Genomic DNA, 21,909 nt, shown 5'->3' on the forward strand with positions numbered 1-21,909 from the left:
ACTTGGCCTTATTGAACCTCATACAGTTGATTATACAGGAGATTGTGCTCTTCCTCTTCAGGGAATATTTCTTCTGTAGTGGAAGATCTTTACAGGATGGTAGAGAATGCTCTGGGAGTTCTGAGCCACCCTAGACACAAGTGACTGCCTCTTTGAAAACACTAAATGTTTCCAGAATGACTTTATGATGAAGTTGTCTAGGGGACCTTTCTGGAGAAGGTGCTTCCACCCCCCACTCCCAGTGCTGGAATCAGAGTTGGTCATTCAGAAACTCTCCACAGTCTGATGAAGGAGATTTGTTGCTGTGTTTGCACCGCAGCCCCTCCCTTCTTTTGCTGAGTGTAATTCTTTTTCTCTCCCTTCTCCTGGAGGCCCTGTGCACCAGTACGGGCCCCGGCACCGCCACCTGCCAATGCAACACGGGCTGGACCGGGGACGGGAAGGCCTGCGTGGCTATAGACAACTGCATGCTGGAGAGCAGAGGGAACTGTCACATCAATGCGGACTGTGTTTATATCGGCCCTGGCCAGGTATGATCAACGCTAAGCAGTCTGATGGTGAACTTAACGTTTCCTAAGCTGCTCTGAGACGGTCTGGGATCACCAGAGGTAGAAATTGGGCTGGTCAGCAGCAAAGCCTGCTTGTGTGCTGCCAGAAACACCAGCGGCAGCTAAAACCACACAGTGTGCTTGCATGAGGTGAGATGCACTGATGTGTTTGAGGCTGCTGCTTTGCTCTGAAACTTTCATGCAGCAAAAGGAAGAGACTATACTCCATAATACACCTCAGTATAAGGCGTCAATTGCTGTGTCCCCCTTGTTCCCAGGTCATAACATTGTCTCAAGGTAATCACGAGTGCTGTGATAGAGGATGATGCCCTGCTAAGGAAATATCCCCACATTTCTAGGTCTTGAGGGACCAGGAAGAAAACTTGGGAAAATAAATTAAGGATAGGTTTTACTGCCTTAGGCCTTTTTTGGGTAGCAAATGAGGATGCTCTGATAGGTCTATAAGATTGAAATGTCTCTTTCTTGCAGAGCAAGTGTGTCTGCAAGAGGGGTTATGCTGGCGATGGCCACTACTGTGATGCAATCAACCCGTGCCTCATGGACAATGGTGGCTGCCATGACTTGGTGAGTAGCTAAAGCGCTATCCCAAGGCTAGTATGGCAGTGGAGGTTCCTCTGGTCCCTAACAGAGGTTTTTCAGTGATGGCATTGAGAGAATTGCAAGGATTTACGTTACATCATCTTACTGGCATGCCACTGGGGTGTTATAAATGTTTGGTCTCTGATCTACCCAGGCAGATCCTCTGTTTTTTGTGAGTTCACACAACCAAAGCCATCACCTAGGCTTTGCTGCATGAGGTATAAATTCAGTGCCACCATAAAGGCAACAGGAAGAAAGTACTTCTGTGTGCTCCTCTAACCCAGGGCATAGGAGACCAGAATTCAAGTCCTAGATAGGTGTAACGCTGCATAACCTGTGTTTGCTCTCTAATTTCTTCTTTCCTTGTACTTGCAGGCTATGTGTGTACCCCTTGGAGGAGGAGAGAGATCCTGCGCTTGCCCTCAAGGCTACATGGGGGATGGCATGACATGCTATGGCGACATTCTAAAAGTGAGTAAAAAGTAAATGTCTGAGGTCTTCTTGAGATTGGAGAGAAATGGCTCTGCTCTTAGTTTCCTTTTCTCTGTTACCTAAGCTGGCTCCTCCCAGCACCAGCCTGACAGCAAAGCATGTGTGTCTGCCCAAGGCCACAGAGACAGAACTGGTGCCAAGGCCAATGTGTTTGTGAAACCATTGGCAATAATTTCTAAGCTGCTTCACCCCTCTCTGTCCTGTGCAATAAGTCATCTTTTTGTTGTTGTTTGGAAACTTTTTCATGTCAGAGCTTTTAGACCCATTTTCTGTCATTAGAAATATCAAAGGCCATTGTGGATTCAATCCCTGTCCCTGGTAAATCCCCTGAGCAATTGCAGACGAGTTGAAGAGTTTGTTTATTTGGGAATATATTTTTTTTTAATGACTGGAGTATGGTTTTAGGAGTGCCCATCCCATGATACACAGTGCTTGTAATGGTTGTAAGGTGAGACAGGAATGTCTAAGTCGTCATTGCCAGATTTGATACTGCAAAGGGCTCCTTTCCCCCAACCCCAGGGGTTTGCAGGGGTAACCCTTCTGTTGTTTCTATTTGGAAGGAGCTGGCCAGGAATTCCCACTTTGCAGGCTTCTATGACTGGCTTAAGGTAAGAACAGCCACGGGATGCCCGCACAGGTAAGTTCGGTAGAAGTGAAGTCTCTGTGAACACTGCTGCTAGAAAAAGAGCAACTTCATTTATCTTTTTCAACAGCAAAGGAGAAATTGTTACAGAGCAGACATGTAGAAAAGCTCTGGTTTGTGATAGAGTGAGGGTTGTGTGTTTTGGGGCCTTGTTTCTAGCACTGGAGGAAGCTGGGGCCGTGTTACTAATTTTCATGGTTGTATCATCTGTAACTCCTGGCCATGATAAAATAGCGCAGAAGGGAAAGAAAAAGGGGTAGCATTATAATAGCTATTTTTCAGAAGAGCACGCTTTGAGAAATTAGACTGTATGTTTGTTCCTTCTCTTGTTCCTGCTTCCCTGTCTCTGGTGTGGCAATAACAGAAATAATCTGCAGACTGCAGCAAGCCTGTGGAAGCATGCTATGATATATGGCATCTAATTATGTTTTAGCTTACCTGTCCTGCTGCATACATTGCTTTTGCCAGGAATAATCTTGGTCCGTCCCCCACAACTGATGTTGAGGGTTCAGAAAGGATTTATGGTTTGAAGGTTAATTGAAGTATGAAAGTAGGACTTAAAGCAGCAGGTTCTCCCTTGGCAAACAGGCGTCAGCCATTTTGGCTACACCACCTGTGGCATTCATTGATTGCCAACAGCACTTACCTGCCACGTGCGGGAGAGCCTGCTGTGCTGCTGAGCATACGTTCTCTTTCTACACATCCCTTTCACATGACTGCAAGAGCAGGATGGCTGTTGGTTATATGTGGCACTGGCATATCTTATTTGTTCATTTTTGTGCTTTGGACAACAGAAATCTCTCTTCAGCATCCCAGCAGGAACGAATGTTACTGTCCTGGTGCCATCAGAGGCAGCTATCAAAAACTTGAGCAAGACTGAGAAAGATTTCTGGTTGACCCCCCACATGCTGCCATTTTTAGTCAGGTATGAGGACACTCCTGCCTTTGGTTTATATTGCCAAACAACAGTAACAAAGCTGGGAGTTGGATTTCTGCCTGTAAAAGACCAATAAAGAGTTATCTTGAGATAAATATAGAAGCAAGATTAAATATCTAGCAGGCAAAGAATTTAGAAAGCATTTAAAACATAACAGACCTCAGGAAACTGGAAGTGGGTTTATTTTTCGTGTATTTGCAGAGAGAGATTTTCCCTGTCATATGGATGCAGATGGCATCAGGACAAGTAATCCTCTCCGTCATTCTCTCCACATGATGAACTCTCATGTGAGAGATGTGAATGTTGGGTGGCATGGTCTTATCTCCCTGGTACTACCAACAGTGCCCTAATCTTTTCTTTACCTGCCTTTGTTCCCTTTAGGGCCCACTTTCTTGAAGGTGTCTTCACTGGTGAAAAGCTCAAAAAGTACGACAGGCCAGAATTACCTACCTTCAACCCGCAGGCCAGATGGCAGATAAACACCAGGAGCAGCGTAAGGGTTTCTTATGTAACACACATGTACCAGTATGAAATTAAACTGCTCGAGAGCTGGTGTATCCAGTGTGGAGCCTGGATGGGACACTGATGCCCTAAACTCAGACATCTTTCAAAAATTGTACCCAGATCAATCATGTGCAACCCTGAAGGAACAATATACTTGGTTTGAACTTGTTTGATAGTTTTTAACCCTTTTGCTTCTCTCTCTGATGCTTTTGCAGGTACTAACTATCCAGAATGTGAGTATAGTCGTCAGTGACATCCCTGCCAGCAACGGCATTATTCATGTCCTCGGTAAGGTACGTCGGTACATGTGATACTGGGAAACGCTGCAGTTGTAGCAGCAGGTTTGTGTTGCAGCGTCTGTAATGGGGCCAAGGAGGATTACGTGTCTGGACAGTTAGGAAGGGATATAATGGCAAAAATATATTTGGTTATCACAAGGTCCTGACAGATGTTTCCTGTGCAGCAGTGTTTAATGTTTAAAATATTTGTCTCCAGGAGAAGCAGGAGGGGAGTTCCTCTTCTCTTGGCTAACACAAAAAGAGTTAAGGCTATTGCAGAACTGTGTAAAATGAGGCCATTTCTAATTCCTTTCTTGCAAGCAGGGCAGGAGTCTAGTGTGATTTCCCTCAGAGACCCTTGCCCAACCTTGCTTATGAACTCATTTTTTTGTGCAGGTTTTGTTGCCACCTTCAGGAGATATCCCACCGAGTCCTCCAGGTCTGCAGAAACAGCTCGAGACAGTTGCCTCATTCAGCACATTCAGGGAATTGCTACAGGTAAGCAGTCGAGGTGAGAACTGTTGTGGTTGTCTGAACTGTCTTTTGAACAAATTCCCACCTCAGCCTGTACTGTGGACCAAAATTTGGACTGCCTGATGAGAAAAGGGGGACCAGCTGTTACCTACCATTCATGAGTGATCTTCTAGGAAAGCAGCCAAAGAGTTATATACTTACAGTTAGATCTCTGTATCATTGGCATGTTATTACAGTGGAAGACAACCTGTCTACCACAGGTGCTCTCGTGCTTGTAGAGGGCAGAGAAACCTAAAGGAAAAGGAAGATTTGTTCATAATTGGGAAGCTGCACTTAGGTCAGCCCAGGAGGAGGAGGAGCAAGCAATTAGATGTTTGTGACTGAGTAGAAGTTGTATATCCCATTTCAAGCATTTCCTCTAGCCCTCTTGCCTTTGTAATTGATTTTATGTGTGGTTTGGTCTTTAGTGAGTACAAGTGTAATTGCTAATGTTATTGTTTTGACATTTTTTAGCAATACCAGCTCATTGGAAAAATCGAGTCCTCTGAAAAATACACAGTTTTTGTTCCTGGAAATAATTCCATTGAGGAGTACTGCCAAGCTGCCAACGTGACACAGCTGGTAAGCTTGCTGCTTGCTTACACTTTGAGTATGTATTGCGGTAAATGCAGGGACATGTACATTGTCAGATCATAAACATGAGTTCAGTGGATTTGAGCATGGAGAGGAGAAGCATATCTGATGCTAAAATCTAGAAGAAATGTGGCAGAGAAAAATGAGGTTTCCTGGGGTCTTGCAGTGGGATCTGAAAAGAATATTTGGACTCCAAATGCGAATTTCTGAGTAGATTTGAACGTGGATAGATGGCACAACATGTTCCCCTTTCTGACTGACTGTGGCATATCTGTGGCAATTTTGAACCTTTTGAAAGATTCCAAAAAACGTTTATGACTTCATCCAGTAACAGAGTCATCGGGTGTGATCAGTCATCTGTGATAGGGAGTTACTAGGCTCTTTCGGCTTAATTAGGTGTTACAGATTGCTTAGGAACTCTTCTTATGCCATACCTCTGACTGAATTGTAGTCTAGGAAGTCAAAGGAGTCCTAACATTTGGTTTTTTTGTGGATTTAGGACAACGAGACAGTGCAGTACCACATTGTACTGGGAGAGAAGCTCTTGCCTGTGGACTTGAGAAGTGGAATCCATAAGAACAGCATGTTAGGGCTCTCCTACTGGCTAATGTTTTATCAAAATAGCACCCAGGTAAGGAGGGAAGACTGTTCTGCCATTTGAGGATCTGGCTAGACCCGTCACTTTCTAAGGCTGGTGGCTGGATACAACCCTATAGTTTGCCTATTGTGGCTGTCTGCCAGCTGTCAAAAAGCAATTGAAGGTTATAATCTCAGCTGTTTCCTTCTCCTTTGCAGAAGTTTGTCAATAATATTCCTTTGGATGGAAAATTTCTTGAAACAGAGAATGGCATGTTGATCGGGGTTTCACAAGTCCTCCAGATACAGAAGAATCGTTGTACTGCCAATACCACCACCATACAAAAGGTAATGATCATTACTAAGGAGCTGACTACCATTTCACAGGGTTTCTCCACCTAACTTAGCTTGACTCTTGCATATGGATGAGACAGTAGCTTGTAGTCTGACCCCAGATGAGCCTCATGTGCAATGGGGCATCATGGAGACTTGGTACCTCCTAGCCTCAGACTCTGTAATTCTAATGCAGCAGATCTTCAGCTCTTGTGCAGATCACATTCGTTTCACTTGCTGGGGCTCTCTCACAGCTGTGGGGCAGGCTGGTGCAGGGACTCCCAGATACTGAGCTGTGGAAGGAGAATCCAGCCCAATTCTTGCATGGCATGACCATAAGCTCCCCAAGGAAACGTTGTGGTCTGCCTGGAAGTTATGGCCAAAGTCCATCCCTCATGGATCTTGTGGCTCTGGGCTATCTGAAGATTGCAGGGGTCAGGCTGAGGTATGCCAACATTGTTACAGATCAGAAAAAAAGTATTTGCAACGTTGCATGAAGGAACTCCATGCCTACAGAAAGCCCTATCCCAGCTCAGAGACTCAGTAAGGGTATAGCATGTGATCTCTTCCGGTTTGTTTTGTGGTACGGTCTCTGGGATGCAGAAATAAGACCCTGAGGTTGAAATAAGACCCCACTGGAGTGCAGGAATAAGACCTTGTGTGAAGCCTTTGATAGCAGCCAGGACCTGAGGGTCATGCATCATAACTTTTCTTCTTTTGGTGCTTTGAGCCATGGAGATAAATACATCTTCGTCTTTGTCCCAGCCAGCAGCCTGTACAGCACCATTTGTAATTCAAGAGTAGTGTCTTGGGGTGACGTGGGTAGAGGGCACACATGTGACTTGTCCTGTTCTCTGTGCCCTAGTCAAGATGCGGCAAGTGTGAGAAGGGGATCAAATGTCCTCCTGGATCAGTTCTTGTGGTGAGTCTTTCATTCATGTGACATCTCAGTGCAGATAGTGCTTTGATGTCCTTTTATTGCTCTATAGATGTAATCTTGATACCTGAAACAATGTGCCCTTGAGTCCTCTGTGGCTCATTCATTAGCAAGGTTTGTAAGAGAAAGGAGAGGTTTATGCAGGAAAAAAAAAACATGAACCATGAGGCGTCTTACAGGGCTGGCTTTGCCTGAATTTCAGGAGTCCTTTAGAGCATGCAGCGTGGGGAGATCCCCCTCTTAGGGGGAAAAAAAAGAGATGTCATCTTTGATCTTTTACTCTTTTGACATTATCAGCAAGGAAAGCCAGTTTAGGGGTTCTGATAGCAATTTCCCAGCCTGGACCATTGATTTGTTTACACAGATGGGCTGGTTGTGTCTGCAGCTTGTTTGTGAGTGACAAACATCTCCAGAGAGGAAAACAACTAAACATTTCATCTCCATGCTGGCTATGAATTGCCTAGCAGCCACATCTGGCTTCTTGCTTTACTCTATGCCAAATATTTTCCCATCACTTTTTCTCAGTATTCACACTGACATGTATACCATGGATTTGGCAGGTAACGAAATAGAGTCTGTGTGGTCACCTCACATCTAGAGATGCTTCATTGGTCTTGGTTCTGGATAGTCCAGATTTTTAGGGCTCTTCCTGCAGGATAAAAAGCATTATTCCTCTGGCAAGAACACTGTCACATGCACCCAAAACGTACAATGTTTGTCTAAATATTGTAATATCTTCTATCTGTATGTATATTAATTATATCTGCAGGAATTGCCAGGAAGCAAGAATCTCGCTCGCTGTAAATTACGCTCTGGGGATACAGGAATACTTGGCTGCCATTTCACCTGTGCAAAAGTTTCTCTGGTAAGAAAAACATTTTCCTCTAATTCATTTTGACAAAAGCAAGATGGGTATTAGAAATACAGCCATGGAAATGGCTGTGCTGGAGTCCTGGCCTGCATTTGTGCTATTGCGTAGCTGAGACTGAGCTCATCTGGGAGTCGCTCTCCATCCTGGAGAGGGCACTGGAGAAAAAACAAACCTGCGGAAATGTCTGCATAGTGATGGATAATGGTCTGCTGCTTTGGTATTGTTGCTTTGGGTTTTGTCCTGCAGAGGAAGAGAAGGAGTTCAGTGCTTGCAGTCTGGTTTCCTAAGGAAGTGAGGCATGAATGATGGTATTTTGCTTGTGCACATGCCTTCCCGAGTAACTGATGACTAATTGGAGCTGAGCCAAAGGGAGGAGCAGGTCTTGCAGCTATTGTGGCCCCTACCAGTTTTGTGAAAATGTGTGGCTGGGAGAAAACACTTTGAAGAGGAAATGGTAAAAGAAAGACTTGTGAGAATTTGAGCTCTTATAGGTATCAAAGCATCTCCCTGGAAAGTTTAGTGGGAATGGGAGACTGAGGAGAAGGGAGAGAGGCCATATGATGGCCATATGAGAGGATATATGGTACCCACAGGCAGAGCTTCAGTCAGCACTTGTACCTCACTGGGCGTTTCTGCATTCCTTCGTTGGATGATGTTTCTCTTCATCTGTGCTGTCCCACTTGGTCCCATCATAGTTGCCTCCCCTCTGTAGGTAGATGCAGAAAGAAATGAGAGCCGTTAAATCAGGCTTCTGAACCAAATCACCTTCTGGCAGAGCCTTTTTCAGCCCACTGGTGGGACACAGGCAGGAGATGGGCTGGATGGACACAGGACTGAACTACCAAATGGCCAGTGTTGTTCAAGTGGTAGTGCAGACCTTTACATGAGGCTCTGAGCAACAGAGCACCCCATTTTGGGGGATTCACTCCGTCCTACCTGTGCATATCTGGTCCTTTTCATGCGTTGTCAGAAGTGATGGCTATTGCACACTTAAAGGAGTACAGTAGCTTCCCTGATCAAGCTGTACCTTGTCTGTGCTGCACAAGACGGCTCACCCCAAGCTGTTCTTGTTGGTTCCCCAGAGGTCTGTCTGCTGCCGTGGCTACTACGGACACATGTGCGAGATGTGCCCAGGGAAGCCAGGCCAGTGGTGCTCCGGGAACGGGGAATGCCAGGATGGCATCGAGGGCAGTGGAGAGTGCCGATGCCTGGAGGGTTTCCATGGCACTGCTTGCGAAATGTGTGAAGTGGGCCGATACGGAGCTGACTGCAAATCAGGTGACACCTATGGCTATTGCAGCTTGTGTGTACCATTCTGCTTGAAAGAGGGGAAAAGTGGCAACGTCTCAGCTCTCAGGAGGGTGGTGGGAGGGAAGAAATGTCCCAAAACCTTTGAGAGAGGTGAATGGCTGGCAGGCCACTGAGAGAGGGACAGTGAGAGCAAGTTCTTTTGGTCAGCCAGAGGAGTGCCCATTTTTCATCCTCAAACCAAGCCGTGACTGCCATCACTGGAAGTGTTCAAAAAACATGTAGACGTGGCACTTCGGGACATGGTTTAGTGGGCATGGTGGTGTTGGGTTGATGGTTGGACTTGATGATCTTAAAGGCCTTTTCCAACCTTAATGATTCTGTGCTTCTGTGACTGACTGTGCTATGCTGCTCATCCTGCTGCCACCAAAACTGTAGAAAATAGAGGTGGGTGGTCTGTTCCTGGGTTTTTTGGCCTGGTAGTGAGGGAACAGGAGCCGATACTCCTGTGACATTTTCTTTAAGGTAGCTTGATGCATTGGATTAGGAACAGAGCAGCGAGACTCTGCTTGTGAGACCTGGTTGGTCTGACAGTGATGGCTGTTTATATTTACCTTGCAGAATGTGCCTGCGACAACGGCATATGTAACGACGGACTGCAAGGGGATGGGAGCTGCGAGTGTTTCCCGGGATGGGAGGGCCCTACCTGCCGAGAAAGTATGTGAGTGTGAAGGGGGCCCATGGTGTAATACTGCCTTTTTGGCAGAGAAATCTGTGTTAGCTGAGCAAGGTTGCATGTGCTTTGCTTCGCCCAGAAAGCTTATCAGACTGTGCTAGCTCATTCCTGCACATGAACTGCCTTTGTGGTGCGAGTTCCCCAACAGCACATGAGCCCTGGAGTTATTTGGGTGAAATTCATGTAGGGAGAAGCATATCACCTGCTTCTGACCCTCTTTGAGGCACCTCAAGAAGAGCCCCTCACCCTGGGAGAGAGATGGAAGCTCCCAGTCAGATTGGGTTAACTATCACTCCTGTTACTTGCCTAAGAAAGTGGCAGAGCTTGATTTGAAGCCTCCAAAGGGCCCCAGTGTGCCTGCCACGTTGCTTTTTCTGCTCGCAGATATATTGATTTAGGTGAGCTCAGGCCGTGGTCTGCAGTTGTCAATGAATCTGTCATTGTGTGTCAAAGTAATATGTTGAAGAAAGTTGTTCCTGGGATTTGGGATTATGATTACCTTAGGGTGGGGCAGAACATGAGCTCCTAAATACTGTGGGATTTTAAAGATTTGCACACGAAGATTGATTTTGTAGTGAAGTCAAATGTTTTGGGGGCATTTAGAAATGGAAATTGAGTGGAGCTGTCCTATCTAGTGTAAATGAAAAGCATGAAACAAGTTCATCTGTTTGCTTTGAATGGGGCAAAGCCAAATGGCCCTGTATGTTTGGATTAACAAGGTTTCCGTCCTTGTTTCATTCCAAGCAATGTGGAGGCCATGCAGGTAGGATCAAATTGAACCGTTAGACAGAGAACATCAAATTCACTCCATTGCAAAATGCCAGAAGATAAATCCCATGAGGTTTTCCTGCTGCCATGCAGGACGTGAGAGTTAGCATAACTGCTGGCATGTCCCATCATCACTCAGGGCACCACAAGTATGGTATAGTGAGGCTGTTTGCAGTCCTTTACTCTAGATGGCAGAAATGTGCCCAGCAAGTGCTAAACTGAAAATGCCAAGTAGCGTTTGTGTTTTCTCTTGCAGGAATTGAGATTGATTTATGCAATAACACTTGCCATCAAATGGCCAAGTAAGTACAGACAAGGGGCTGGGGCGTTCTGAGAAAACCATGTGTATTTGCATGTATTTTACATAGAGGTGATTCTGTGTTTAGGGCTTTGCAGAGGGCTGGGATGAGGTGCCTACTCATTAAAGGTGCATAAATGTCAGCTGCAACCTGGGAACTCTGGTGCTAAGCCACATCCATTTTCCCCAAGGATTTTGTCTATCTGAGCATAAATTCCTTCCAAGTTCCTTCTGTTTGTGTGGATAGGAAAAAACAGAGACTGCAAGGTACTACTAATTTGGGGAGCAAATCAAACAGCCATTTTCAAGCCCTTTCTGCCTTGCCTGTCCCCACCAAGGAATTAAATAGGCTGATGGGCTGTGACGACTCCCTCTTGCTGCCTTTTCCATCTATTCTCTGGTCTTCTGTTTTGCGATGCTGGGGCCCAGCCATCTCCGTTGTACTGTGCAGAAGCACATGGACGTGGTGAAGGTGCACTGCATGAGGTGTGAAGCCTGTGCCTGGATACCAGCTCCCTGGCCAGTGTGACTTGAGTATTTGATGCTGCAAAGAAATACGCAGCAACTTCAGGCATGTTCCTCTTGTGGTCATTGTGGTCTCTAACTTGCGCATGCCAGACTTGTATAGCGTTTCCCACTGGCTAAGCAAATCAGGAGGTGTTGTCAGTTTATTCCTTTCTTGTTTCAGCTGCCTCAATAGTTCTGCAGATTCCCCACCTACATGCTTCTGCTCCGCTGGGTACACAGGGAATGGGACCCATTGCACAGGTATGTCCAACAAGGGTGGGTAAGATTCAATGCTTGCAGACATCTGTTGAGGCTGCGTAAAGACAAGGGATTTGTTTGTGAAATAAAAGGCATGATGTTACCAGGAGAAAGATCATTCAAACACTTTTCATCTCAGCTGTCTCTCATGACATGTGTCCCCTGCCATGTGTTGGTAGAGAGGTTTTCCAGTCCGGAGCTTTACACAGGATGCTCTTGATGTTGCTAGAGCCTGTGAGAGAGTGATAAAATGGCAGGCAAGTGTAGCAGAGCAGTTCTTGTTGCTTGTGGAGAAAGATGGACATGAATGGGTTGTTTTGGTTCTGGTATCACAGCAACAGTGGCAAAGATATACATACGTTGGCCATGAATCCCTGGAATACAGATTCATGTAGACTCCCTAGAATTTTGTGCTCCTCTTATTTTTGGCCATGCTGAAATTGGGTAGAAGCAGTGCAGTGGTTGTGCCAAAATGAGGTAGGATTTTGGGATACTGCTCTAGAACTACTTACAAACCCAGTCTATGTCAAAACCAGACAGAAAAGAAAAAACCACTCAGAATGATAAAATTGTAACAATCAAATCAAAACAGTGGTAGACATCAGTTACTTTTCAGAATTGCCCTTGCTCGAAAATGAGTGAGGGCGAAACAGCAAAAAAAAAAAAAAAAAAAGTTTTATGTTGTGCAGGACCTTTTTTTTTTTTTTTTTTTGTGGGTCTAACCATTAGTACTCCGTGAGCAAATGCTGTGACGGAAAGACTTCTTAGTCAAATTTGGGGGTTACTTAAGCTCAGCATGACTTTTGGACTGGCCTCTCTTAGATCTGGATGAGGCCCCGTGCCTTTAAAGGACCTACAGTTTCATTGAGAAACAAAGGGATTTTAATAAAATCCTGTGATTTTTGTTGAGATGGATGATAATTTTGGCAGAGTTGGTCTTTCCTAGATGCTCTGAGCTGATTCTGCTTCTCTTGTTTGTGGTCACAGAAATAGATCCATGCACTATCGATCATGGTGGCTGCTCCATACACGCTGTGTGTACTAAAGTGTCCCCAGGAGAGAGAACCTGTGTTTGTAAGGAAGGCTATGCTGGAGACGGGACGCTCTGCATGGGTCAGTGCTTAATGTGTGTTTTGGTGGTAGTGGTGAGGCATCATCCGTGCAAAGGGGAATTTCAGACTAAAAGCATTAAAAACTCAGGTTAAAGTGTTGAATAACTCAATTTTCCTTTCACTTTGTTCATGCAGTGATTATTTCAAAGCAAGTAATTGCTGGCTGATCTTGATTCAACTGTCTTTCTGCTTTTTGTCAAGGTGTATGCACACTTAAGTGTACATACATACCTGTAGGTATGTGCTCAGCATTCTCCCAAGTCATGATTAGCACAGTGGTCATCACTGTCCCAGCACAGTGCCACCTGAAACTGGGCAGAGGGCCCACGCTGCCCTTGGCACCTCTCTTGCTGGATGGCCTCAGACTAGCGTTTTGGTCTCAAACCAAAACAACCGTGAGAGGTTTCTTGCCCTTGTTGTGGAGAGGTCCAGAGACAGAGAGTGAGGGCAATCTCCCACAGTGGTGCTCTGAGATGAGGGTGGAGCTGTGGGAGAGTCCAGTGCTCTCATACCTTTTAAAGTGCACCCAGGCAGACATGGGATTTTCTGTGGGCAGATTTATCACAATTCAGAGACCCACATGTAGCGGGAGTAGAACTTGCAACTTGCAGTTCTTCCCTACTCCTTTGCTATCACAAGTCACTTTTCCTCAAAGATGTTTTCCAAGCTGGCAGGTCCTCCCTGTTGTTTTCCCAATACCTCTTTGGGTCACCAATTCCCAGCTGTCTTGAGCAGTCCTCAGCAATAATGTGGCCTTATTGTTTTGCTGCAGAAATTGATCTCTGTCTCGAAAGCAACGGGGGCTGCCACACCAATGCAGAGTGCATTAAAACAGGGCCAAGGAAGGTAAGATGGGTGTCAGGGCAACATTATTATGGAGGTTGTCACAGCTGTTTAGTTCTCTCAAAGACAATCCTTTCCATGGCAGTGCTCTGCCTCGTGCTTATTACCTTCCACATAGAAGAGTTGCCTGGAAAGGGCATAAGAACATTGCCATTTCCTTGAAAGTAGATGCTTTCTGTTGGTCAGAGGCTGGAGCCAGTCTCGGGTTATATTTGCTGTGGACACAAGCATGGTTATTCCTGAAGTGTGTGATGGGTGCTGTACCGCATGCTTTCCATCCAGCCCAGCCATTGTGTGTTTTTCTTTATTGGGTCCAAGTTTCAGACTGAACATCTGTTCTCCCTCCAGGTTGCCTGCAACTGTCTTCCTGGTTACAGTGGGGATGGCGTGAGCCAATGCAACCCCATCAACTTGTGTGAACAGGTATGTCTGCATTTTGCTATTACCGGAGGCGAAGGCCACAGCTGTGAAGCATCCCTTTCTCCCAACAGTTAACAGCAAGAACAGGGTTAGCCTGCTTGTTTAGAGCTGGCTGTCTTGCCTTTTCACATACCGACGGGATTTCCTGGTGTGTTTGGTTTCTGTTGCCTCTTGCAATGACCTGCAAATAATATCTCGGCCACCGGCCACTCCTCTTGTTGGGACAAGCGATGTGGAAACAGTGACATAGGGCTGGAGGCATGTGGGCTTGTTTCTCTGCATCCATTTTGTGTGAAATAGGCTCAAAAGCTTAAAAGTAATCTGTGCTCATGGCATTGCTGTCCTGTCAAAGTCTTTCTCACGAGACATGGCATGATTTTGTCATCACTGTGGGTTTCAAAGTAAGGCGCAAAACCTTTGTTTCATAGTAGGATTTGGTGCTGAAAAGCCCTTGAGGATCTGGGTGAAGTTTATTCTAAGGCACTAAGCAGATGTGAGGAATGGTTTCCTCCCCACTGGGCTGGGTGTAGTTAGCAGCTCCCAGATGCAAGTGGCCATTCAAATTGTTGGTGATGCCCCGCCATGCAAGCCTTTCACTTTTCTTGCTAGAACAACGGAGGCTGCAGTCCGTTTGGGCTCTGCAAATACACAGGCCCTGGCACTCGAAACTGCTCCTGCTCTTGGCACAGTATTGGAGATGGCTTCACCTGCCATGGCAAAGTGTATCAGGTGAGAATTGTGCGCCAGATCTTGTGTGTTCAGGCTTCCTGCCCTGCAGCAAACCACTCCCTCCCCTCCAAGTCTGACCTGCGGGTGAGCAGATCTGTAGTGTCACATCAACACGTGTGTGGTGTAGTAGAAACAGGTGCTTTGAGGCAAGCTATCCATAAATCATAGGTGTATTTGGGGTGCCAGCTGGGGGAGACAATCACAGTAAAGTGACCTTGCTCCAAAGGGAGCTGAACACTCTACTGGCCATACCTCCAGGGAGCTGTTTTCTTAATGTGACAAGCAAATGGGAGTCTTTTTTTTTTTCCCCACCACAAAGGGAACCCACTTCTCCCAGTCTGTGGGATCAGGGCAAGTGTCCCCTGTGGCCATGCCGGCACTTGAGATTCAGTCTGGAGGGCAGCAGTCTGTCTCCAGCTCTGTTGCCAATTCAACGGCTGTCCTTGGGTAAACTGGTGACCTCTTCTGGTAGTGGCAATAAAAGCTGTCATGCCCACAGCAGAGCCAAGAAAAAAGAGATGGACTCAGTTTTGTGCTTCTGCTCTTAGTGAAAATTAGTGTGGTAAGAGAGGGGGTTTGCTCTGCCAAGCCTATGTCTGCCACTCTGGACAGCATCCCAGAACTGGTAGTGGCAGCACAGTGGGGTGAAAGCAGATGTTCTGTGAAGCACTTGAAGTGTCCCATGAGCCCAGGGGAAGTTAAACCTGTGAGACAGCTGCTTTCATCTCTCTGTCTGCTCCATCTTGCAGCATCCATGATGTGAATGGTCCAGGCAGAGGTCACTGCCTGCTTTTGTACCCTCCATGCCATCCATGCCCACAGTGCTGCCAAGAGAGGGAGGGAAAGAAAGAACCAGTGTCCCATTGGGGTGGGAGAGTGACCTGGAGTGGAAGGAGCAGGTCGCTATGCTGGCTGGCCAGGAGCAAGCAGAAGGCACTCTGCTAACACCAACTGTTTCTCTTTGTTTAAGGAGCTCGGAAGGATCAAAGACGCATCCGTGTTCTTTAAGATGATACTGGTTGGTGACAAACAGCTTTGTCCTTTTCTCTGTGTAGTAAATCCCACTTAGGGTTATCTGCAAAGGATCTTGCTAACTGGAACCATGTTTTCTGTTTCTCTTCCCACAAATGCTCTTCCACCACAGGCAGAAAACATCAAGGAGCTCAGTGGAGCAGGGCCTTTTACTGTCTTCGTTCCACATACGGATTTCATAGGAAATACCACAACGGTAAGTGTCCTCCCTTCCAAAGCACTGTCAGATGTTTGGCAAGCTCCAGTCATGGCAATGTCCCCTCTGGGGCTGTTCTGCCCAGTAAATTGAAGCGAAGGAGCTGCACTGCAGAGGGTTAAAGTCATCCCCCATTCTCCATCAGTGTAAGAGTGGAGGTTTGGATGCTGGCTCACTACAGAGCCAATCTCAGCAGGGGTGGACATGGCTTCTGTTGTAAGGAGACCCTTACTGGACCCCCTGCCTCAGGGTCCTCAGAGGCACTGTGCCAAATCAGTGGTGCGTGGTGACTTTCATTACCCATGGCTGTTAGGGACTGGTAACAACAAGGCTTCACGGTATCTGTGATGAAGACCTCTTATTCCTGCTCTGTGCCTCAGGCGCTGCCATTCTGCCTCCACTGGTCCCTTCCTTCTAGTCCCAATAAGTGGGATGTCTGGGGCAAGTGGAGACATGAGGGAGGAGACATCCTTATTCATGACTCTGTGAACCAGACGGGTTCATGACCAACAGCTTTCTGATGTTGGTGTAATGGAAGATCCTAATACCATCACTCACAAGTCCTGTTGTGCAGCTTCACACTGCTAGTCCCAGCCTTTTTCCCATGGGTCCCCCCATTCATCCAGTAAAGGAACAATTCCCAAAGACCATGTATCCCAGGTGTCACTTCCTCAAGGCCAATGTGGTCGTTTGTCCTCCATCAAGGGACCTGAATGCTGTTTTTGTCAAGCTGGTTGAAATTTCCCAAAGCTCTCAAATGGTTTTGTGCATTCGCTGCATTTTGGGGAGGGGACTGACTTTCCTGCAGGGATGTGTCAGAGGGCGCTTGGGCAATCCAGATCTACCTCATCGTGTCTGGGGGCCCCCCACAAGGCAAAATGCCCCCAGTGTGATCTTATTCTTGTTTTCTCTTGGTAGTTTGAGGAGTGGAGGAGCAGAGGTCTCCTCCGGGAGCTTCTTCGCTACCACATGGTGGGTTGCCAGAAATTGCTGTCCAGTGACCTCGAAGCCCAGGAGTCCCTTACATCTTTATCTGGCTACAAAATAAAGATCACCGTGAAAGAGGTAGTTCTTTGTTACAATTCCATTCCCTGTAGCACTTCTCAGGACATCGCTTTTGCCGTCATTTGAAGGCCATTGTTGTTGGTTATGGCAAGTCACTTGCCTAGGGCCTGCAGATGGCTTATAGGGCAGTGCTGTGGATGGGAATACCTCATCGCATCCCTTCTCTCTCAGAATAGCATCTATCTCAACGAGGAAGCCAAAGTGGTCATGAGTGACATCATCGGTGTGAACGGGGTCATTCATTTCATCAACAAGGTCCTCATTCCAAGTGACCTGGTGGATCGTAACATTTCCTCAAAGGTCTCACGGGTAAGGCTGAAGCAGTGGCTGTGCCCTGATAACTGCCATGGTGAGGACAGGGCTAGGATCTTTCTCCCAGCAGCTCTGATAGAGATAAGCCCTCTACCCGCACCCTCAGCCCAAGGCTGCGTGAGGTATTCTTCCTCCCTGCTCCTAGCTGTGTAGGTCATGTCTGAGGGCACAGATTTGTCTTGTGAAGGTGACAGCATTTGTGGCGTAGCAGTATTTGGGACCAGAGTTGTGATTCATCACTAGGGAAGAGCAGTACTGGGTGTAGGCAGGGGGATCATGTCCCGTGTCAGCCATCACACTCCTTTTACAGCGCAGAGCAGGTTGCAGTGTGAGAGTGACAGTGTGTCTCTGGTACTCCTGAAACCAGTGCTAGGAGCTTATAGCTCATGCATTTTGCAGTAAATAATACCACATTTTCTGTACAGCAAAGCAGAGTGCTGAAATTTATGCCAGCTCCTGCCATGGCAGCCATCTACCCAGGATGAATCAGAAAAGTGGTGGCTGCTGAATGCCAGCATTCGCCAGGCCAAATCTGTCGGCACGATGATGACAGAGATAAACTTGTATTTAGCTACTGTAGTTGTTAACTGTCTGGTTTCTTCCTTGTGTTGCTGCTCCAGGTCCTGGAGGGGGACCTCTTAGTGATGGTTGTTTGCTTTCTTCCCTCTGCAGCAAAATATCACGGAAGTGGCAGAGGCCTTTGGGTACACCATTTATAGCAAGCTGCTGCAGGTGAGCAACCAGAGTCCTGCTGCTCTCTGGGGAGGTGGCATGTACACGTGCATCTTCAGTTTTGGCTTGTGGCTTTTTCTTTGTATCCCCTCTTATCTTGGACAGGATGCGGAGCTGCTTCCACTGATTAGTGATCCCCTGCACAGACCCTTCACCATGCTGTGGCCCACAGATGCTGCATTTAACGCCCTCTCAGAGAAAAGGCAGAAGTGGCTGTACCACAGAGAGCATCGGGACGTGCTGGCCTCCTACCTCAAAGCACACATAATCAGGGACACAAAGGTAAATGTGGACAACAAACAGGCTCCTACCTCCTGAGGCCACATGTGGTGCCACCACCTGCCTATGGTTACGCCAGAGCAACCTTGCCCAACGTTTTGCTGCTGTAGAACATGCAGTACATTCGTTGTCTTGAAAAGACCCAAAGCTGTTTGAGCATTTGAGGCAACTACCACTTAATCGTGAACCTCTGGTACAGCGTGGCTGAACTGACACCTTCTGTCATCAGCTTCCTGGGGAGGCCACATCACCTCCAGAGAGTCAACACAAGGCTCACAAACAGGCTTTTGTCTATAGGTGTGGTGAACAAGGGAAGAGTCCAGCTGAGCAAAACCAAGGTCTGCTTATGCACGCTGGCCTCTCACTGTTCAGGAGACTGAGACTAACCCAGCAGAGTTAGACTGTTCCACTCACACCAGCTTCATGTGCTGCCATGTTACACTCCCTCTTGGTGTGGCTGCTGACGCCTGTTCTCACCAAGCAGCATCCTGTTAGGAGCACGAACTGCCAGTTTTGCCTGACTCCCCCTTCATACTGTCCATTTTCCCTCTTAGATAGTTGCTGGTAATGTGCCCCAAGTCGAATCCATACGGACCATGCACGGCTCCACCATTTCATTCAGCTGCAGCAAAACCCACGTGGTGAGTGATGGTGATGTTGGGCTCTGCTTTCCTCTGAGCAAGTGTCCCTGGGCATAGCCACGGGGCAACTGACGCTCCATGTTGGTCACTGGCAGGAAGTAATCACAGAGTTGGGGTGCTTGCAGGCTGAGACACCCTGTTCCCCTGGCTACATCTGAGCCTGTAGAGAGGTTCTCGACTCTGTGGCCACCTGGCAGGAAAGTGCAGAGGCGTGTGGTGCCTGCACACGCGCTTCGTGATGACCAGGTTGTGAAGCCAACCACATGGTGCCATGACCATTACAGAGCCCATGTTGCATGGACAGAGGCTGTTTCTTAGGAGAGAGAGCCATGAAAAGTGGCAATCGGGAAGGGTGGTCAAAGACACAAGAGGTGATTGAGAAGTCATGACAGCCAAAAAGGACAACCTTTGGGTAGTGCAGCCAGGATGTAAGATGTGCCAGGATCACAACCTGCTTTCTTCCTCTGGTAGGGGGAGCTTCTGGTGGGGAACGGCGATGCCACCATCATCCAGAGGCACATGGAATTCAACGGGGGCATTGCTTATGGCATCGATAGGCTGTTGGAGCCACCGGATCTGGGATCTCGGTGTGATGAGTTCATCTTTGTTGAGCTGCAGGTGAGCACTTGCAACGAGGCCAGTGAGGATCTGTGCCCTCTGTTGAGCTCCATGCCCAGGAAGAGGGATGTCGGGAGGCCTTGCTGCTCTTCCTCGGCAAAGCTCCAAGCAGCCGAGAGAGGCAGAAGCACATATTGAGTTGTTGTGAGGTTTCTTTCTCCCCTCCACAGGGATCTACAGAGAGCTGCGGACTCTGTGGCTTCGAGCCACCCTGCCCTGCTGGCTCTGTTCAACGGGTAAAGTTCACAGTTTTGTCACCAAGGAGGCCTGTAATGGGGCTGATAATACCCACGTGCCCCTCATGTTTTAGCAGCAAAACAAAGGCACACCTGCATGTGGCGAGTCCCTCGGCTCAGTCGCATTGTCCGTGCCTTGCCTCAAGTCACGTGGTCCTGTAGGGCAGGAGCTGAACTGAGCAACATGGGTTGAAGAGGTCCAAAGGTCTTTGCTTGGTCAATCCCTGTATGGGTGACAGTGGCTGCAGGGGTCCCTGCCCTTCTGGCACCTAGAAGTCCCTGGGGGCTTCTCTGGGTGCTTTATAGCAAAAGAGCTCCGCCTGGCCCTGGACCAGGGATCAAATGGTGAGCAGCCTTGGGGGGCAGTGGTTGTACCCCGCTCTCACTGCCTCGCCTGTTGTCTCTCTCTGCCGGGCTTCTGGCATGTCCCTGAGCTACACCTGTGGCTCCTCTGTCACCAGCCCCATCACATGTTAGGAAGCCTCTGTTACTTGTCATAAAACCGAATGAGTGGCACTAGAAAAGTCAAAGGTGAGACGTCAGTGACCAATGTGGTAAACTCTCTGTTCTGCCTGTTTCCTCGCAGGGGAAAACCAGGCAGTGCTACTATTATGGAAACCAGCTGTTGAGAAACACTTTTCTGTTTCACCACAACTCCCTGTTGCGGCCGTCCTGGCCACCCTCCCCGTGGGACCCCTTCAGAAGACAATTCTCTTCCAGGGGGCCTCTGAAACGAGGCTGCAAGAGGAGCTGCATTTCCACCCAGTGGGTCCCTCAGTGCTGTGCAAACCACTATGGCCGTGACTGTTGGGGTAAGGAGCTGCCACAGCCCTTTCTTGCGTGGGAAGGTGGTTTTTGGCTCAGCACAGATGTCTGGTGTCCATGAATGTGCTTCCCTGAGGAAGGGTGGGAAAAACCCCAGGCAGGGAGCCCCAGTCCACAGAGGGTGCAGGGGACGATCCCCTGGGAGTGTGTGTGGATGGTATAACGAGGAATTCCCTTTCCTTGGAGAAGTCTGTGTCCCTGGGCACAGGACTGCAGAGGGTGGCCATGAGACATGTCACTCACCCATAGATCTTGCCGATGCTCAACCATTCCCCAGCATCTGCCCTCTGCACTTTGTGCGTGGGCAGCTTTCAGGTCCTTGGATGAGTCTGCTGCCAGGCTAGCATGGGGTGGGCCAGCACAAACTCAACATGTTGCAGCAGAGGGTCATCCCAGGCTGCAAGCTGTGCCAGATTTGTCTCTCTTGCCCCCATTCCTAAGGTTTATTGTCATGGAATGTCCCCAGCACTCACTCCCAGGACTGCCGAGCAGGCTCTGCGGTCCAAGCACCCCGTAAGCGGCAACTCGCGTGGCACCAGGCTCCCCTCCAGCACAGGGTCACTTTGTCATCGCAGCCTCACTGAGGTGCCCCATTTGCAGCGTGCCCAGGAGGGCTGGAGGCGCCGTGCAGTAACCGTGGTACTTGTGATGACAAAATTGGTGGCTCGGGGAGATGCAACTGCAGCCAGGCTTTCATCGGGACCAGCTGTGAGCTGTGTGCGCCTGGCAGATACGGGCCCGACTGCCGAGGTAGGACTGCTTCTGCCTGTTGGGGTGGTAGCAATGCAGAGGGTTTGTGCGGAGGTGGCTGCGGCGCAGGGCGCTACCTGAAGGGAGCTGGCTGCTGACCTCTTTGCAGCTTACAGCACAGGAACCGGTGTTGCCACGTCTGCATCAGTCCCAGTAATGCTCAGGTCAGACCTCTGGCGCTGGGGACATCCCTCCATGGGCTCTCGGCAGGACAGCCATTTGGGCAAACGTAGTTTGCCATCTCAGACTACTCCAGCTGTAGGTTGAGAAGGCTGGGTGGCACGTGCCAGGAAGCCACGCTACCGATGGCCTCGCTTCTGTGCCGAGGCCCCGGGGTCAAAAACTCCTCCTCATTTATCACGCACAGCTGAGAGCCCCAGTGTGGCAGAAAGCGTTAATGATGTGTTTTGGGCTGGGGGACAAATCTGTAAGTCATGATGAACCCCATACAGAAAGAGCATTTCCTGGGATATGTTCA

At 48.1% G+C, this 21,909-nt stretch overlaps 1 protein-coding gene across 1 annotated transcript in view; it reads left to right on the forward strand.

Moving 5' to 3' along the window:
• Nucleotides 1–371: 371 nt before the first annotated feature.
• The window catches only part of STAB1 (stabilin 1), a gene marked incomplete at both ends in the record, with an annotated part of 26,792 nt that continues 5,254 nt past the window's right edge, over nucleotides 372–21,909 (forward strand). The window contains 31 exons of the mRNA XM_010289249.1: nucleotides 372–530; nucleotides 1,038–1,133; nucleotides 1,524–1,619; nucleotides 2,201–2,248; nucleotides 3,078–3,208; nucleotides 3,602–3,713; nucleotides 3,940–4,017; nucleotides 4,399–4,500; nucleotides 4,990–5,097; nucleotides 5,609–5,740; nucleotides 5,905–6,033; nucleotides 6,884–6,940; nucleotides 7,725–7,820; nucleotides 8,909–9,104; nucleotides 9,696–9,791; nucleotides 10,835–10,880; nucleotides 11,565–11,644; nucleotides 12,629–12,754; nucleotides 13,526–13,599; nucleotides 13,945–14,019; nucleotides 14,626–14,745; nucleotides 15,890–15,973; nucleotides 16,892–17,038; nucleotides 17,210–17,347; nucleotides 18,023–18,082; nucleotides 18,188–18,364; nucleotides 18,916–19,002; nucleotides 19,474–19,620; nucleotides 19,791–19,856; nucleotides 20,443–20,668; nucleotides 21,282–21,431. Of these exons, the coding sequence (XP_010287551.1) occupies nucleotides 372–530; nucleotides 1,038–1,133; nucleotides 1,524–1,619; nucleotides 2,201–2,248; nucleotides 3,078–3,208; nucleotides 3,602–3,713; nucleotides 3,940–4,017; nucleotides 4,399–4,500; nucleotides 4,990–5,097; nucleotides 5,609–5,740; nucleotides 5,905–6,033; nucleotides 6,884–6,940; nucleotides 7,725–7,820; nucleotides 8,909–9,104; nucleotides 9,696–9,791; nucleotides 10,835–10,880; nucleotides 11,565–11,644; nucleotides 12,629–12,754; nucleotides 13,526–13,599; nucleotides 13,945–14,019; nucleotides 14,626–14,745; nucleotides 15,890–15,973; nucleotides 16,892–17,038; nucleotides 17,210–17,347; nucleotides 18,023–18,082; nucleotides 18,188–18,364; nucleotides 18,916–19,002; nucleotides 19,474–19,620; nucleotides 19,791–19,856; nucleotides 20,443–20,668; nucleotides 21,282–21,431 (3,439 nt within the window). The remainder of the gene's footprint in view (nucleotides 531–1,037; nucleotides 1,134–1,523; nucleotides 1,620–2,200; nucleotides 2,249–3,077; nucleotides 3,209–3,601; nucleotides 3,714–3,939; nucleotides 4,018–4,398; nucleotides 4,501–4,989; nucleotides 5,098–5,608; nucleotides 5,741–5,904; nucleotides 6,034–6,883; nucleotides 6,941–7,724; nucleotides 7,821–8,908; nucleotides 9,105–9,695; nucleotides 9,792–10,834; nucleotides 10,881–11,564; nucleotides 11,645–12,628; nucleotides 12,755–13,525; nucleotides 13,600–13,944; nucleotides 14,020–14,625; nucleotides 14,746–15,889; nucleotides 15,974–16,891; nucleotides 17,039–17,209; nucleotides 17,348–18,022; nucleotides 18,083–18,187; nucleotides 18,365–18,915; nucleotides 19,003–19,473; nucleotides 19,621–19,790; nucleotides 19,857–20,442; nucleotides 20,669–21,281; nucleotides 21,432–21,909) is intronic.

This window comes from Phaethon lepturus, unplaced genomic scaffold (genome assembly GCF_000687285.1).
Source record: "Phaethon lepturus isolate BGI_N335 unplaced genomic scaffold, ASM68728v1 scaffold39736, whole genome shotgun sequence".
In the NCBI taxonomy this organism is placed as follows: Eukaryota; Metazoa; Chordata; class Aves; order Phaethontiformes; family Phaethontidae; genus Phaethon; species Phaethon lepturus.